Raw genomic sequence first — 17,438 nt, forward strand, 5'->3', positions numbered from 1 at the left:
CTCTCGAGTGTGTGGCTCTTAGTGGGGGATGTGCGCCTCTTAGGAGGTGTTGTGCCTCTTCTGGGGCTGTGTGGCTCTTGGGAGAGGGGGGGTTGTGAGGCTCTTAGGGGGCTGTGCGGCTTTTAGGAGGTGTTGTGCCTCTTTGGGGGGCTGTGTGGTTCTTAGGAGAGGGGGAGTTGTGCAGCTCTCAGGGGAGGGCAGCTGTGGCTCTGTAAATAAAATAAGTCAGACCGTCCCGGATCGCCGCCTCGGCTGGTCATGCTCAGGCAGCGGCAGCCTCCTAACAGGCAAATTAGACAGCCGCTTGCTGGGGCCTAGCAAGGAGGAAGTGGCTGTTTAATATGCCTGTTAGCAGGCTCCTGCTGCCTGATCATGACCGTCCCGGATCGCATACCGAGGTGGCGATCCGGGACGGTCTGACTTTTTCTTAGAGGTGGCCCGAACCTGGGCTCCTGTGCCAGCTGAGAGGCCCCCGCGTGCCCTCTGGCACACGTGCAATAGGTTTCCCCACCACTGCCCTAAGGTATGCACTCACCCGATTTATTGACTGTAACCGACAGTCAGCCAGTGCTCTATTAGCTAATCACAAGCCTGATGTGCAGTGATATCCCTCAATGATAGCTGTCGGTGTCTCTGTGATTCCGAACTCCCCCAATCACATGTCTCCTGGAATGCCCATGCAGGTTACAATACCTGGGTAGAACAACTTTCTCCCTGACATTGTCTCTCCTATTACAGAAGACCATAGCCCATTCCAGCCTTGTGCAGGTCTACAATCTTGTCCCTAACTAGAGCTGCAGCTAACTATTATTTTCAAAATCGATTAGTTAGCCGATTATTAAGTTCGATTAATCGGATAAACAATAAAATACATTTAAAAAAATGGCTCCAGTGATGGACTACTAGTTTGTATTGAGATTGTAGTCCATCACAGGAGCAAGCTTGGAGCGGTGGAAGTAAAAAATAAAAAAAAATGTGTGGTGTGCAATATAGTGAAATGGAAAGTGTAAAATTATACAGCGGCACAATGCAGAATGGCACCGGCTATAGAGGAGCACAACAAATCCCCGCAATAGTACAATATACAGCGCAATGCAGAATATCACCAGCTATAGAGGAGCACAACAAATCCCAGCTGTATAATGTACTGTTGCTGGGTTTTGTAGTCCTCTATAGCTAATGGTATTCGGCATTGCACCACTGTATAATGTATTTTTGCTGGGATTTGTAGTTCTCCTCTATAGCTGGTGGAATTTCGCATGGCGCTGTATAATGTATTATTGCTGGGATTTGTAGTCCTCTATACAGCGCAGAATATCACCAACTATAGAGTACAACAAATGCCAGCAATAGTACATTATACGTACAGTGTATAATGTATTGCTGGGATTTGTATTCCCATGTATAATATACAGCACAATGTACCATCAGCTATAGAGGAATACAAATCCCAGCAATACATTATAGAGCACCATGTGTGGGAAGATCAGGCCTGTCTATCTGCCGCTGTCATCCCCCCACACCTGCTCCTCCTTACTACATCTCCCTGCGTCCCTGTGCCGATGGTGGATGTGGGCGGGCGGTGAGTGTGAGGCGGGAAGGAGGTGTGGCGTGTAGAGCGGGCGTGCGGGTCTGGCAGCGGTGAGTGTGAGTTGGGGAGGAGGTGCGGTGCGCAGCGTGTGTGGAGCTGTGAACAGGGCCAACTGATCGGAAGCCGATTAATCGATAATTGAAAAAGTTGACAACTTTTTCAATAATCCATTATGTCGATTAGTTGTTGCAGCCCTATCCCTAACATCCTTTGAGAGATCTTTGGTCTTGCCCATGGTGGTGAGGTTTGAATGGAAGAAAGAGATTCTGTGAACAGGTGTCCTATTATATACATGATAAGTTGTCGTTAGGAGCACCTTCTTAAATTGACAGGACTCATCTGTGTACCACATAGCCTGTCTGTGGCAGCCAGAATTATTGTTGGTTGGTAGGGGATCAAATACTTATTTTACTCACTGAACTGCAGCTCCATTTATAACATTTGTATCGTGTGTTTTTTCTGGAGTTTTGGTTGATATTCTATGAGAAATTTATAGACCTTTCATTTCTTTCTAAGTGGGCAAATGTACAAAATCTGCAGGGGATCAAATCCATTATAACAATAATTATAATCCCCTTCTTACTTCGGTATAGGTGCCTGCTGGAAAGAGACTCCTTCCTCTCCTTGGATTAAGTATAGGCCTTAACACCCTGGTGTTACCATACTGATGGCACGTCTGCTGCTGCCCTGTATCAGGGGAGGCATTGATATACAATGCCTCCTCATGATGCCTAATGAAGCAGTGCCCAGTGCTGTTCAGTCCAGCAAAGGGATCCTGTTGCTGCTCTGCAGCCCTGGCAACTGCAGCTGTCTTCTGAGGGGCCGCTGTAATGAAGGTCTCACCACTTCTAGCAAGATCGGCCCCCCACTGTTCTAGATACTACTGGTTTAAAGAAACGATTGCACAAACTCTTGTAGGCAACAATTACATGTTGCTTCAATCCCTGCTTTCATTAGCATATCTAGTGCCAATCATCTTCTAGACCTGATACGTTTACTCTACCTGCCTATAATAGAGGAAAAAATATCATCAGTGTGTAATTTTCTGTCCGGTTACCAGTATATGTTTGTAGAGAGACTCCACAAGAGTTTTCACAAATAGACTACAAAATAAGTATATACTATATGCAAGTCTTGGAAAAATTTTAGGGTGTCTCACCAGTCAGTCAAAAATGTCACCAGTCAGCATGACCGGACTATCGGACTTGCAATTTATGTTAACATTTTTTGGGGACAGATGGAGCTTTCTTTTGGAGGTATATACTCACCTCAGGGGTTATTTATTTTACTATATAATGAAAAAAGTACTGTAAATGTAAAAGAAAAAGTTTCCCTACGTTATGTTATAAAACATTTATACCCATATTTTTGTTAAAACATAAAAGTCGGGGTCACGTCGGATAAATAGACACCAAATATATCAAGCCTTAAAATTGCGTGCGCCCACAAAATCGCAAAAAACGCCCATAGGCGACGCTTAAAACGCTTTTACTGCTCATCAGTTTAGTGTTATCAGTGATTGATGGCCCTAAAATTATTGCTCTCACTCCGACGTTTGCGGCGATATGTAACCATGTGCGGAACAATAGGTGCAATCAGCGTTTTAGCACGTAGGTGCACCCGAGGCATATCTGAGTGTGTATGTGGGGGGCGGGGACTTACATTTTTTTGCTTTACATTTTTTTAATGCTTTATTTTTTTTTGATTCTTTAATTTTTGTATTTATTTTTTTTGACACACAACTTTATTGCTATTACATGGGGGGGCTAAGAAGCCCCCTATATAATAGCCAATTTACATGACAGGTCCTCTTTATGGAGACATCAGGGGTCTCCAAGACCCCTAATGTCACCTAGAGACCACCAGAGAAGCGGATGGAGCAGACATCTGCTTCATCAGCTTCTCTTTGTCACCACTCTTTGCAGGAAGACAATCGGGAAGTGAGCGAGCGACCTGTATGTGTTCACTCGCGTCCCGATCTATAGAGTCGACGTGTGACCGTTTCAATGCCACACGTCGGTTCTAACTATGAGGATGAGTGTAAATCACTTACCTCATAGTTCACCTTAAGTGTCTGTTTTAAAGAAGCCTTGCATGGAGTCAACCTTGCATGGAGTCCAGCTTTCTGCTGGAACCATCAAAGTAGGGGGTTTTGGTTAAAGGGAAGCTGACATTTCAATTTTATTTGTGGACAAAACATGCAATTTAGTATGACTGTGTGTGATTTATTGTTATACTTTTGCAGCCTACGTACATTACTCTCAATATATGTATATAAAATGAACCCTGTTCTGTGAAAATTACTCGACTAGGGACAAAAAAATGCAATTGTTACTCAAATATTTTCACTTCCGATCTCCACAATAAAGGATTGGTGGTATAATTAAGACTGAGTCACTAATGGCTGTGTGATGACAAGCTTCTCTGTCAATAAGAAGTCAGCATTGTATTGTGTTCATGCATATGACAAGTAGAGGAGAGTTTTACATTCTTCATATTGCCAGACCTCACAACATCATTTACATTAATGTGCAGTTAATGTTCTTATTCTCACAATTACTTACTGGCCTTTTGCTAAATGCAGAATACAAAAGGATTTATAATCTAACCTTTTGGGTCTATGAAACACAAAAAAAAAAGAATGTAGAGGGAAATAAACCTAAACCCCATTACTTAATGACTCAATGAATACCCAAAAACGCATTCTGGAAGTTACGTTAGTTTAAAAATGTATGTTGGTTAAAAGTGTATTTAGTTTTGGACAGAATGGGTAAATTTGGAGCACATGTTGGGTTATTACTGCTGTCTGGGGCTTTTGTTAAAGTGATTTCCCCTACTTTCTGTCCTTCTGACATAAATTTTACCAAACAGGAGGTGAGGGAAAATCTGCTGCATGGACACACCGCAATAAGCGGACTTCTAGCCTTCTACTAAGAAAAATAAATAAAAATACTGTATATAATTTCTGTGTTGCTGTTGAAGATATACCCTCGCTTCCGGGGAAACCATTATAGGAAGTGATGTGAAGTCTCTATCGTAGAGATTGGCAAAAACACTGTGACATGGATCGTACATTGTAACTTGGTGCTGGAAAAGTTCCTAATGATAATGTGCTCTGCAAGATATTGTGTCTGTCTTTAGGTGATGATGTCTGGACCAATGGTTAGGTTGATCATGTTTTTCAGATAGTTCATATGGAAAAATAGAGTAGGTTGGAATAAATAATAATAAAGTGTATCAGGCCCCATTTACACCAGATGCGTTGGCATCCAGCCAAAAAAAAGTAACGCAACAGATGTCAAATGCACTATTCAAACTCAACATACCTCCATTGACTTGTGTTTTTAGCTCTGATTCCAGTGTGAATGAACACTTTCAGTTTGATCAAAGCAGATCTCATGTGGCATATAGAAGTCCCCACTAGTCCCCTATGACATTAAGGCATGGTTCCACTACTACCCACATTGTTGCGTCTTTGCTCAACACTTATAAAGAGTATTGGGAACCATTTTGAACAGCTTTGCACCAACAGTGGCACTGTTAATTTTTTGGAGACCAATCCAGCTTCTTCTGATACAGCCAAAGAAGTTTGGATACCATTCAGGAAAATTTATAATTTTGGCGATAATTACTCTAAAGCGACCCCACACATTACAGTCTGACTGTACTATCTTTTTTGAATCTTCCAACTATGTAGTGCAAGTCTGATTGCATACAGATTGATTGGATAGTTTAGGTAGGTCCTCATATTGCATAGCTTTTGTAAATCCAAAGTTTATTGTACAAAGATTGTAACCTGTGCTGTGAATTTACACAATCTCCTTTTAGGTCCCTTTTCAAATGAATGATCCAATTAGGTCAGCCTAGTCAGTTTTTGAAGCGGATCTGATCAGAAGCCCAGTGTACCTCCTGATGAGCCACATGTAAATCGTGTGTCTATATACATCTGATTTACCCCTGACTCCCATCTAGGTGCGGAACACAGAACAGAGGAACAGTGGATCTGACAATGACAGATTGGGGGTAATATAAACACATGCCCGCTTACATCCCCATAGACCTAACATGGGTCCATTATGTTCAGTTTTTTTCCACTGCTGATTGGAACTGACAGCACCCATATTGTGCTTTAGATCTACTGTGCCAATAAGTAGTGCAAAGGGCTGCCTGATTGGATGCAAATTGATTGGAGGTTCAGGTAGGTTTCCATATTACATTGCTTTGGTATAACTATAAGTTGATTGTACAAAGATTCTATGGACAAATTGTAATGTGTTTGGAAAGCATAACTAATAGTGTGAAAAATGTGTCCGCAATGTCATTCTTCGGTTATCTGCTTCATATGCTGCCAATCCCCATACTGTTTATAGAAAATGGGTGCTTTTTAAACCTGCTATTGACAGACAAAAATGCCTGAACATGTACAGGAGCGTTTTCTAGAAGATGTTCATTGCTAGCCCTTTTTAATGAGGGCAGTCTGGCTGCTAGATTTGCTTGAACTAGCAAAAATGATTAGGTGGATGCCAAGCAATTTCATAATCATTTAAAGGGTGTGGGCACATTAATCTGACATGTTGATATTTGATATGTCTGTAAGGCTTACATTAAGCATATGACAAAACAAATTCATCACCTAATGTATGATGACCTGCTTGAAGGAGAAGAAATTATTCAGGTACGATCTCCTGATAATCTTTAGAGGTAAGCTTCCTTGCACAATTAACTTTCCCCACTGCTAATGCTGCATTACAAATCCCAGCACAGTTGCGTAGCTTGTAAAGTAAGCCTTTGTATCATGATGACTTTGTACTAGGACTTTTCTGTACTGTATCCCATAATAATTCTTCAGAATGGAACATTCTCGCTGCAATTTATAATGTAATGTTTATATTGCACATATTCTGTAATAGAAGTGACCTTTTCAGGTTGGTGATCTGAGTTTAAGGTTAATTCCTTCCATCCAGCAGAATGTGAAACCTTTTATTTTGTATAAATAGTGAGCATTCAAGCTGATTTTCTGCACACTGCACTTTAGAATGGCAGAAATGTAAAATGACTCACTAAAAATATTAATATTTCATGAACTGGGCTTATGGCGAAGGATTGGATCATGTGACAGGATGGGCCGTGTGGGATGTGGCAGTTCAAATATTAGATTATAATTTTTGTTTCATTACCAATATTTAATGTCTAATATAACCGACAACAATGCTCCTAAAATATCAAGCTTTCCTACATTCTTTTTCTACTTTTACGTCAGATTACCTTGTAAAATATGCTGAAGAAAGTGGAACTACACATTTTTTTTTGAAGGGGAAAAGGCTTAAAAGCCACGTTTTATATCACGTGAAACATGGTCCAACTCGCTCCCAAGTTACCTGAATTGCGGAGTTTTTCTGCGCCCAGGGTGCTCTAATGTTTTTACTTTGGCGTGGCTGTGCATGGCTCCACCCAGTCCTTCGACAGGATCTGTGAATGAAGAGACTACAAGACCACGGCATAACGGCTCAGCATAGAGTGTGTAGAGCAGAGCAAAGAACGTCCATTCTTTGCTCTGCTCTGTGTGATCAGTGAGACCGTGGCGCTGTAATCACAGCACCACCTGTCTCAGCTGTCAGGAACTGCATAGAACATCTGTTGGAGGGCAGGTTCCATAAAGAGAACCTGTCCCCTCCAAATTATTTAATGTAAGCCCCTATGTGATAGTAGTAAAATTAAGTGACAAAAATAACAATTTCAAAAAGTTATAAAACAGTAAAGAATTGTGTGTGGTGCTGCCGCCATTCCACTGTGTGCCATATTGTGGTAGCCAGGCAGCAGAACTCTCTTACCCTTTAATGTACATTGCGTGTGTAAGTCCACTTTCCCAGATAATATGGGAAAATAGAATTACCCGATGAAATCTGGCCCCCGTCTCTCCCAACCCCCCGCTATACTTACCTTTCGGCGGACAGTCCTTCCCCCTCCGCCAGTACAGGTTTACTATCTGTACCCCCTACTGCTGTCCAGCGCAGTCCTGCCCTATGCATTTTCAATTACACTCGCAAATTGCAAGCCTTCATTGGTCAGCGCTGACCAGTGAGAAGCGCTATTTAGCACAGTCAAATACGGTTTTGATTAGGGATGTACCGTTACTAGTATCGGTGCCAATATGCTTGCTCAAATGCTTATACTCGCCCAAATGCTCCGATAACTTCCCTGACACCAGAACTTCCAGTCGGAGGAAGATTTCCTCTGACCGGCAGTGCCGTAGGGGAACATAGGGCCAGCTTCCTGGGCAATCAGGAAGCCGGGTGGCGAGTAATGACCCACCTCTTGGTTTCCTTATTGGCTGGGAAGCCAGCTCCTTGCTGATTTGGCCGGGAAGCAAGCTTCCCGGCCAATCGGGTCATAACTCACCGCCCCGCTTCCTGATTGGCGCGGAAGCTGGCTCGATGCTGATTGGCTGGGAATCCGGTTTCCCGTGCCAATCACAATCAAGCAGGCCAAACAACATGCAGACGGATTCCCTGGCAATCAGGAAGCAGGCCAGCATGCCATTTACCCGCTGCAAAATATCGGTAATCATACTCAATGCAGAAAAAACGGTATTGGTGCATCCCTAGTTTTGATTAAAACTATTTTCTATTGGGACAAGTAGATTGGGCCCCCTCTTCACCCTTGGACAAGTAGTTTTTTTAAAAAAATCCACACCCGTGACCTAACCCTGCAGATCTTTACTGTGTGGCCTTGCCTGGCATCTCACAGCCGGTTGCTGTAATGGTGCCACCTGCCTATGCACCACCTGCTCCTATGGATTGTTCTTTTAAATTCTGTTGTTTTTTTTTTTTAGCAATATAGTTTTATTGAAAGATTTTGAGCATAGTTGCAGTAAATTCTGTTTTAAGGGCTAGTTCACACCAGATGCATTTGTGATGCAGTCCGTTCAGTTTGGCAGCTACTTCCAAAATTCATCACAATGCTTTCCTATGGGATTTCTGGTGCTCTGTTCACACCAGTGCGGTCAGAAAAAAAAGCACTGGTTGCTCTTTTTTAGCCGCATCAAAAGCGCATTGCAAACGCACTGGAACGCACCTGAAATCCCATTTTAAGCCCCCCCCCCCCAAAAAAAAACCTGTCAATCGCTGTAAAATTAGAAAATGCATCACACTCCAGATGTGCAGTTCTGGTGTGAACTTGCCCTCAGTTTTTTGCTCTGTGTCTTGGACAGGGGGATTTCCTCACAGTTGGGGGACAGTGAGACAGTTGCCCATTTTTCCGGATTCCCAGTAGCTTTTAGAATCAGACAGTGGTCATTTATTTTAGTTTGCTATTCTATACATCCATTTTAAATGAGTCATTCAAGAAATGGCCACAGTTTTTTGTTTTGTTTTTTTGGGGGGGCGGGGGGTGTGTGTTGTGTGTCTGTATGTCTGTGTAAAATAAAATAAAAATTTATATAGGAAAATGTACTGCAGAGGAGAGAAAGTGCAGCCTACAGAAATGGCTTGCTTGTCATTGGGACAGGAAGTTTGGGGAAATGTCTCCAGCGGGGATACGCACAGTAACAACATGACAAAGAGCCCAGTCCCCTACTCTGTTCAAAACAAAGCGGAAAGCAAACATTTTGACTGGAGTTTCTTAACCTGTTCTTAAATTAAATTCATGTCTGTGACGTGTTTGATGGAAACTACTATTGTTTCCAACTAGCTGTTCACCTTCATTGTGCATTGGAGGAAGCAAGTTTGTCCTTTTGGACAATGGCAGCTTTTAAATTCTCAGACAGGTATGTAATTTGAATATTCAACTTAGCACTTGTATGTTACATACGTATGGGAGAAAGGACATGTTTGTACATCATGTACCGAGTGTGTTCTGGTGCCTCTGCGAAAATACAATCGATAGTTAACCTTGAGCTCTAAGATTAACATTTGCCTCACATTCTTTCCATTTTCATCCCTCAAGCAACTGTCTGCGAGATTAACGATTTACCAACTCTGTTTATCAGACCTTAAAGTGTATTTCTACCTTCACAGCCAAATTGGGGAGAACACCTAATTTATATTTGTTGCATGTTCCCATTCACATTGCATAACTTTTAAAAAAATAGCTGCTTACATTTTTACTTCCTCAAAAAGTGGCGTTAGGTTTACCATTTTTAACCCTTTGTACTGTACTGGTAAAGCTCATTATCAGAAACTAGATGTGCACATTGTCTGTGCCAACAAAAGGTAAAAGATCTCAATGCTTGGGTGGTACATTGTATGTTAACATACTTCAAAAAAACTTTCCCACAAGTCTGTCCCCTCATAGCACGTTATTCTAAACCATAGAGGCTGCCTGTAGAGTCCTTTGTATTTGCAAAGAAAGAAACACAAAAATAAATGTGTAAGAATTTGTTTATAAATAAAGACTATTTGGGTAAGCTGTGGGAGTGGTAGAGCCAGTCCTCCTGTACCGGGCCCAATCAGTTCAGCAGGGAAGCCCAGGGACAGAGTCTTTACTGGGTTACCTAATGCACAACAGCAGGTGGAGTAATCCCATTCACAGATGACAAATTTGAAAACGGTCCCCTCTCTCCCTGGGCCCCCTGCTGAACTGATGGAGCCCAAGGAGAAAGGGGACTATTTTACCACTGTAGACTGGAGTAACATCAGGAGCTCTAGCTAGCGATAATTTAAATTATAGTGCCGACCTGCACAGGGCCGCACCATCGTGACAGATATCAATCCGCCCCAGCGTGGGGCAGCTCTGTGCAGGCTGACACTATATAGGCTGTGGTTTAAAAAGTGGTGAAATATTCTCTTCTCTCCCCAGGCCCCTGCTGCACTGATAGGGCCCGGTAAAAGAGCAGACTATTTCACCAGCAGAGTAACTATTGCACTTTCAGTAATATTGGAAGCTGCAGCTCCCGATAACTAAAGAAAATCCAGGCAGAATAAAACTTAACCCTTGCAGTGCAAGGACAGCCCCACTGCAAATGTTAAGTGACTGTTTTGGTCTAGGGCAGGCGTCCCTAAATGGCAGACCATGGTCCAGACACGGAGCACGTGAAAGTTCTAGACCAAAATGAGCCCTTAACCCTTGCAGTGTGAGGATAGCCCTACTGCAAGGGTTAATTTATAATTAGCCTGGAGTTCTTTAAGCTATAACTGGACTGTGTTTTACTGTTATATATATATGCATAAAATTATTAGTTTTCTCCTTTTTTTTTTTTTTGCACTACAGGTAATAATAAATAGCACAATCACACCCAACATGACTTTTACAAAGACATCACAGAAGTTTGGCCAGTGGGCTGACAGCAGAGCGAACACAGTTTTTGGACTGGGATTTGGATCAGAGCAACAGCTTTCTAAAGTAAGTAAAGTACATTGGTATTTTTAATATTATTTCTAAGCACACCCTTGGATTTTCAACCACATTTCCATAATCCTTCTTTTAGTTACCAGTTCACTTTACTGCAATAATGCCCTTCTTTCTCATATAGTGTATCACAGGTCATTCTAGAAGGTTTCAGTTCTAGGATTGACCATAAAGCATTGTTCTAATAACTGTAAGCATGTGTGCATGCTCCATACTAAGAAATTATTTGCAGATGAACTGTTTTGTATAATTAGGTTTCACTTTGTCACTGTTTTGCTACCTGTCTTTTCTTTATCATTGAGGGACACACTAAGATTAGGCATTTGGGTTATACTGCGGCCTTAAGGAGATTTGGACACTGGCAAACAGAGAATGTTAAAACATGCTCCAGTATAACCCTGATTCTAACCATCCTGCCTCAGTTTTTACTAGTGTCCTAGGTGGTTGGATGCCTTTACCTCAGCTCTGTTGGGAAAAATTCTAACTTTTATTTTTTTATTTTTTTTATTCTGTCATTCTTCAATCTGGATTCTATGTACACCAAAGGTATTTTTTTCCATGGTCACTTTAATCAAGACTTTAAAACTTCTGCATGAGCTATTCCCTACATGGTGTGTCCTCCGCAACCAGAACCTTGCTGAACAAAGAATTGTGGGGTTAACCTGGAATGTGTCCTTCATAGCCCCAAAAGTGGGTCGCGACACCCTCTGCAGTGGGTCGCGGCGTCATGTCTGCATAGACCGGCCCATCTGCATTAGAGAGAACTGGAGGGGGAATTTGTGGTTCAGCCTGTGGAACCTCATAATATCAAACTGTCCCCTCTCTCCCGGCCTCCCCCGGGCTCTCCGATAAAGTGGTACGGCCCGGGGAGAGAGGGAATATGCTAATGCAGCCCTCCCCCAGCTTCTGCACTGACAGGGAACTTTATGACAGGGGACACCGATGGTCATTATGTATTCCAAGCCCACATAATATCCAATAGTGTCCCCTGTCGTAATGTCCCCTGTCAATGCAGAAGCTTCGGGGGGGCATTAGCAGGGGGCTCCGCTGCAATTGTTTTACCTGCAGCAGAGCATATGCTAATGCAGCCCTCCCCCAGCTTCTGCACTGACAGGGGACATTAGGACAGGGTACATTGATGGACATTATGTATTCCGAGCCCACATAATGTCCATCAGTATCAGTGCAAAGATTGCAAGGCTTTAAATAAACTTTGTTCCAGATTCCTAGCTTTTTTTTTTTTTTGCTTTTTTCACTCTGTCCTTTTCAAACTGATTCCTGAATGGGAGGTTTCTGGTTCAGTATAACCACTTCTATCTTCCATTTTGTATCTAACCGCTTGCAGGAAATTATTTTTCTGGGAGTATTCCGTATAAAGTGTACAGAACGCCTACATGTTACCATATTGCATTGAATTCTTCGAACAGTTTTAGATAATTATAGCAGTTTAAGATTAAAATAGAACGCTAAATTACAAAATAGCTTGTGTTGCAGAATATAGCATCATGATGGGTAGTGGCGCCTTTTTGTTGTTGTTGTTTTTTTATTTTTTTACATACTTCAAGGTGTAACATGCAATTCATTTCCAAAGAAAAATCAATTGTGCCTGTGCTGTAGGATACATTTGAGATATTTAATTCAACATTTGAATATAAAAAGGTTAAATAGCAATATGACAGCATACATTTTTATGATAATTTGTCTTAAGGGCTTATTCACACCAGCCTGGCCTGCTGAAGTGCAATGAATACATGCATGTTAACATGCACAGCCTCAGGGCAGCCCATTTATTTGAATAGACTACCTCATGCACCACAATAAACCAAAAATCGTGCAGCATTTTATTTGCGGCAACATGGGTGCACTGGAAAGGTACATTGGAATGCCATTCAAAATGAATGGCCCCACAGATCACCACTGTGGATATTGCAGGTAGCCTGTAGGGACACTGGTGTAAATCAGCCCTTAGTTGCGCCACAGAAAAGTTATGACAGGTGTAGCATAACAGAGTAAGACACCAACAGATACAGGTACATAAGAACCCAGGTTGTTTGTGCCAACAATCTGCTCTTTATTATGCATTTTATACGCTCATACAAATGGATTTCTTCTCCATCTTTTTCAATGTCTCATAATTTGCAGAACCTGTAATCATTTGCTCCTTTTCTTGTAAGTTTTTAACATATCATCGGAACAATTAGTAATTTTAATTAATAGTTTAAATAGGACAGTGAGGACTACGTATGAAATACAAGCTCTAAAGGGAGGAAAAAAAGCACCTAAAATAGTCTGGGTGGATTATGACGATTGTAGCTTGGAAATAACACCAAGTAATTCCCATAGCAACCTCCTACTTGACAGAACATCTCACATACGTCCTCCTACATTCATTAAAAGCCGCTTGTCTTATTTATTCCCAGACACTTTCTATGTGTTTATGGCATGTGCTGTGTTCTGTTTCCTGATCTACGCTTTTTTTCCCCACAGTAGATATAATTTCCCAGGTAGAGGAAATGGAAATATTCCATTTTGAAAATATTTTAAAAAATATGCAGATGAACCCAGACACTTTTACCTACTTTGTCTAATGCAACGATCAACAGATAAATATCTACGTTGCGCTTAAATTCCACTATTTATAGAAAGTACCTGAACTTAAATTGTATGTGAATGCAAAATATTTTTTTTTTAAATGGGGTAGATCTCTGCAGTACATGCACATTTCCCCTTATTTTATCTCCTTTTATAAAACCCGCAATTACAGACAAATTTTGTTTTTTCTGAAATGCACTCCGCTCCTAATTCCTGTTGTTGGCTGACAACACACAGAGGAGGATTTGTCAGAACTGGAGCAGACAATATCTGGTGCAGCTGCGCATGACAACCAGTCAACTTTTCTCTTCAGCTTCTTCACTTGAGGTTTGAAAATGAAAGAGAGAAGCGGATTGGTTGCCATGCACAACTGCTCCAGATTTTGTCTGCTCCAGTTTTGATAAATCCCCCTCACAGATTTTTAGTCTTTTGCTAAACTACTGAATCACATCTCATCTCATCTTTTACCTATAAACACTGCGAGGGCTAATCAGTATAAAACTTTCAATAATTACCAGACCAAAAGGGGCCAAATTGGAGACGTTCATTGTGGGGTTTACATACATGTTGTTGGTTCTGCTTCTTGCTCCTAATCCTTTTGACCTTTATTACAATAATTCTGTCACTTCACTGAGTGTTTGATACTCCCACTTCTGGTAAACTTCTTGGAGATTCAGTTTAGTAGAAGGGGAAAATATAAGACCTCACCAAGAGCATGACAAGCCATCACAAGAAGTCAAACGTTTGCAAGTGTAATAAAAATATCTTAAATATATATTTATACTTTATCAAGTGATCATATTTTTTTTATAGGCGGCCATGCCTGGAGTGACGTGAAGGACACTTTTTTTTTTTTTAATATGAATTTCAGAGGGCCAACCAAGTTAGTCAGTCCTGTGTGGATAACATGCACATAAATTACAGCATATATAGATTAGGGATTCACAGATACTTTTCGAGTACCAGTGCAGATACTTGGCATTTTCATGAACTACCAGGGTTGCAGCGGTTACAGCTGGGACCCGGCTCTGGCACTCCACCACTGTTCTGAAATCATTAGTCTGTATTGTTTTAGAAAAACTGTCACATGACAATAAACAAAAATGTATCAGTACTCGTACTTGTAAGTACTCGGCAAGTACCAGTACTCGTACTCGCAAAACTGGTATCTGTGCATCCCTTTATTTATATTTATAAAAACAAAATCATACATTAAAACAGATGTACAAATCCCAGGAGCTCCGTGTGCTCCTTACAAATTACAGCTACCTCCTAATTTGTGAATGTTTCTCTAGTGTAGTCTTGGAGCTCAAAAGTATCGGTACATGTACTCGTACTTGTACCGAGTACTGTACTTATTATCTGTGCAACCCTACTATAGATTATACATTTTCTCCACTACTATAAAAAGTGACAACAAATGGTACCATTGCCCTTTATTTAGGAACGTTTAGTTTAGTTATTAACTATTAAAATGCAAAGAAATACTTTTCTCTTTTTTTTTTTTTTGTGTGGCTTAGGGTTGGGAGGGATTTTGGGTTGTTGCTTCTCAACTTCTTTAGTTGAGACCCTTAGGGGGAAGAATAGTTTTAATACTAATGGGAAATTTATGGTGGTTGTTTTAGAAAGAAGTTATGAATATTTTTCTCTTCTGTTTTTGATTGGATTTCTTCCTGGCAGAGTCTTTTAACAGAACAAATTCGCTTCTGCATACATGTATAAATAAATGCTCTCGAAGGGTAAATTTCCACTGGAGTATCAGCATCTTTGATTGTTTTGTGCGCTTAGTTTGGAAGTTTGTATTTGGGTTTTTTTTTGCTCATTTTCAGGCTTGAGTGTTTTTTTGTTTTAGTCAATGAAAAGCTAGTTACTAGAAGAAGACGGTTGTTGCATGTAAAATCGTGTCTTTTAGGCACTCCTCTTGAAGTCTGTTGGAACCAAAAATGTGCGGCCATTCCCTCTCAGAAGATCCTGTACTTCTACTGAGCACTGACGAACAGTACGTAGCTCAATAGAATAACATGAGAATTTGAGTATCGAGTGTTGACGTGTTTCTGAAAACTGGCACTTCAAATCATTCTGGTGTGAATGGGATCTTAAGGTTTTTTTCAACAGAAAGATGTCTGAAAGCTGGTGGTTCCAGTTTTGACCAGCTGTTGCAGGTATTAGCAGATTGTCCTAGTGCCCCATTAAACCACATCAACCAGAATCTAAAATATCAGTTTTGTGCAGATTGACACTTTGGGAAGAGAGGCTCCTTCTGAAAATGCTGGTTGCGTGAATATCCTGTCGATCCAATAGCTTCAGTACCTTCTGAGTACACTTCACTATGAATTCCTAAGCGTTGTGCTTGTTCCAGCATAGGGTGTCAAAGTTTTAGAACATTAGAACTAGAATTCTGAGAAGGTTAACTATGGAACCCCCTTATATTTTCTCCAGTACAGGTTTCCTTTATCTGTCCCTAAGCTGTTTCAAAATCCCAGACCACACACCAGTTCCAGGGCGGTCATTTCACTCACAGTGAAGCTGAAATAGACAGTTGTCTTTTATAAGGTGTGCGTTGGTAAATGGCTGCTTCCATTTGATGTTTTGTACAGGTTCCTTTTATTAATCCACAGAACTCATCATGTAGGCCTAGAATGTTTTTGGTTTTCAAGTGCTATTCTGTGGTGCCATTTACGTGCACATAACTTCATGCGGAAAAGCTGGCTCTGTGTACCAAATAAACTATTTGCTCACAATCTTTCTCCTCTTTCTGGTCACAATCACTTTATCTGTTTTATCTTCTGTCATTGTGCTCTTCTCTTTGCTGTCACTGCTTAGTGCTGAGTGTTTTGAAGCTAGAGAAGAAAAATTCTATAAGACTATGACCCACATTTCTCGTATTGTTCCTTATTATTGCAGCTGCAGGAAAGCATTATTTCTAAATAGTCTCCACAGAGCTGAGGATGAATACATAAGTGTCTTTTCTGTAAGGATTACTAGGTATGAAGGCCGTAGGCTAGATGAAGATACATTGTTAGTTTAAGCTTTGAGGACTGTTAGCAGTGTGCAAAGTACCCCCTAGATCGCACTTCACATCAAACTGTCCCCCAAGTTATTTCTTTCTCCAGAATTGCAGTAAACTCTTGTGTGCTCTACCATGAGACGGTAATCTTAATTTAACATCTCTTTGTGTTCATTGCAGAAAAGATAGCATGTAAACATTCACTTCAATTGAGAATTGCTGTGTTGACTAGCAGGTAAAGGCTGACATTTTCTATAATTAATTCCAGCTTGTTAATAATTGCTAGAATGCTGGAAGAGGCAAGCGTTAACTGGACTGCATTTCCTTATCTTAGTTTTTACCATGGCAACCACTGCATCATAGAAAACTAATAGTGGTTTAAGACAACTAAACCCACTGCTCCGAATCCCTAAAAATAACTTAATTGTTTGTTTTAAGCACGTCTACACTGCAGGCTGTGCTTACATCACATACAGCTACGTGTCTAAGGCAGGTTTAGAGCTTTAGTTGCATGGTTGCAAGGCTTAAAATAATGCCTTTTTAAGGACTTCTATATGTCCCTAAAATATAACAGAATAAAAGAAATTGAGTTAAGATGTTAACTATGTTGTGCTTCTTATAATAATTGTTTTATAAAGAGCCCTTTCTTCACATACTGTTAAAGCTAACATGCACAAAGTAGTATGTGCGAGGGCAATCTTTGGGCCCACCCATAGTGTAAGATTGATAGAAAGGCGGATGCATGCAACTGGGCTTGTAAGTCCATGAGGGCTTTTTTGCCATCTACGAATAAATGATATGCCCCACATGGCTAAAGTTCTTTTACAGATCAAACTCTATCATAATAGGTTGAATTACAATATACTTCCAACGATAGGCCATCAGCAGTGGCAGACAGAGAGG

The 17,438-nt window shown here is 41.0% G+C and overlaps 1 protein-coding gene across 1 annotated transcript in view; it reads left to right on the forward strand.

Moving 5' to 3' along the window:
- HOMER2 (homer scaffolding protein 2) overlaps positions 1-17,438 on the forward strand; it is a 129,725-nt gene that overhangs the window by 53,703 nt on the left and 58,584 nt on the right. The window contains exon 3 of the mRNA XM_018576682.1: positions 10,799-10,930. Within this exon, the coding sequence (XP_018432184.1) occupies positions 10,799-10,930 (132 nt within the window). The remainder of the gene's footprint in view (positions 1-10,798; positions 10,931-17,438) is intronic.

This window comes from Nanorana parkeri, unplaced genomic scaffold, assembly GCF_000935625.1.
Source record: "Nanorana parkeri isolate BGI_ZX_2015 unplaced genomic scaffold, ASM93562v1 scaffold74, whole genome shotgun sequence".
Lineage (NCBI taxonomy): Eukaryota > Metazoa > Chordata > Amphibia > Anura > Dicroglossidae > Nanorana > Nanorana parkeri.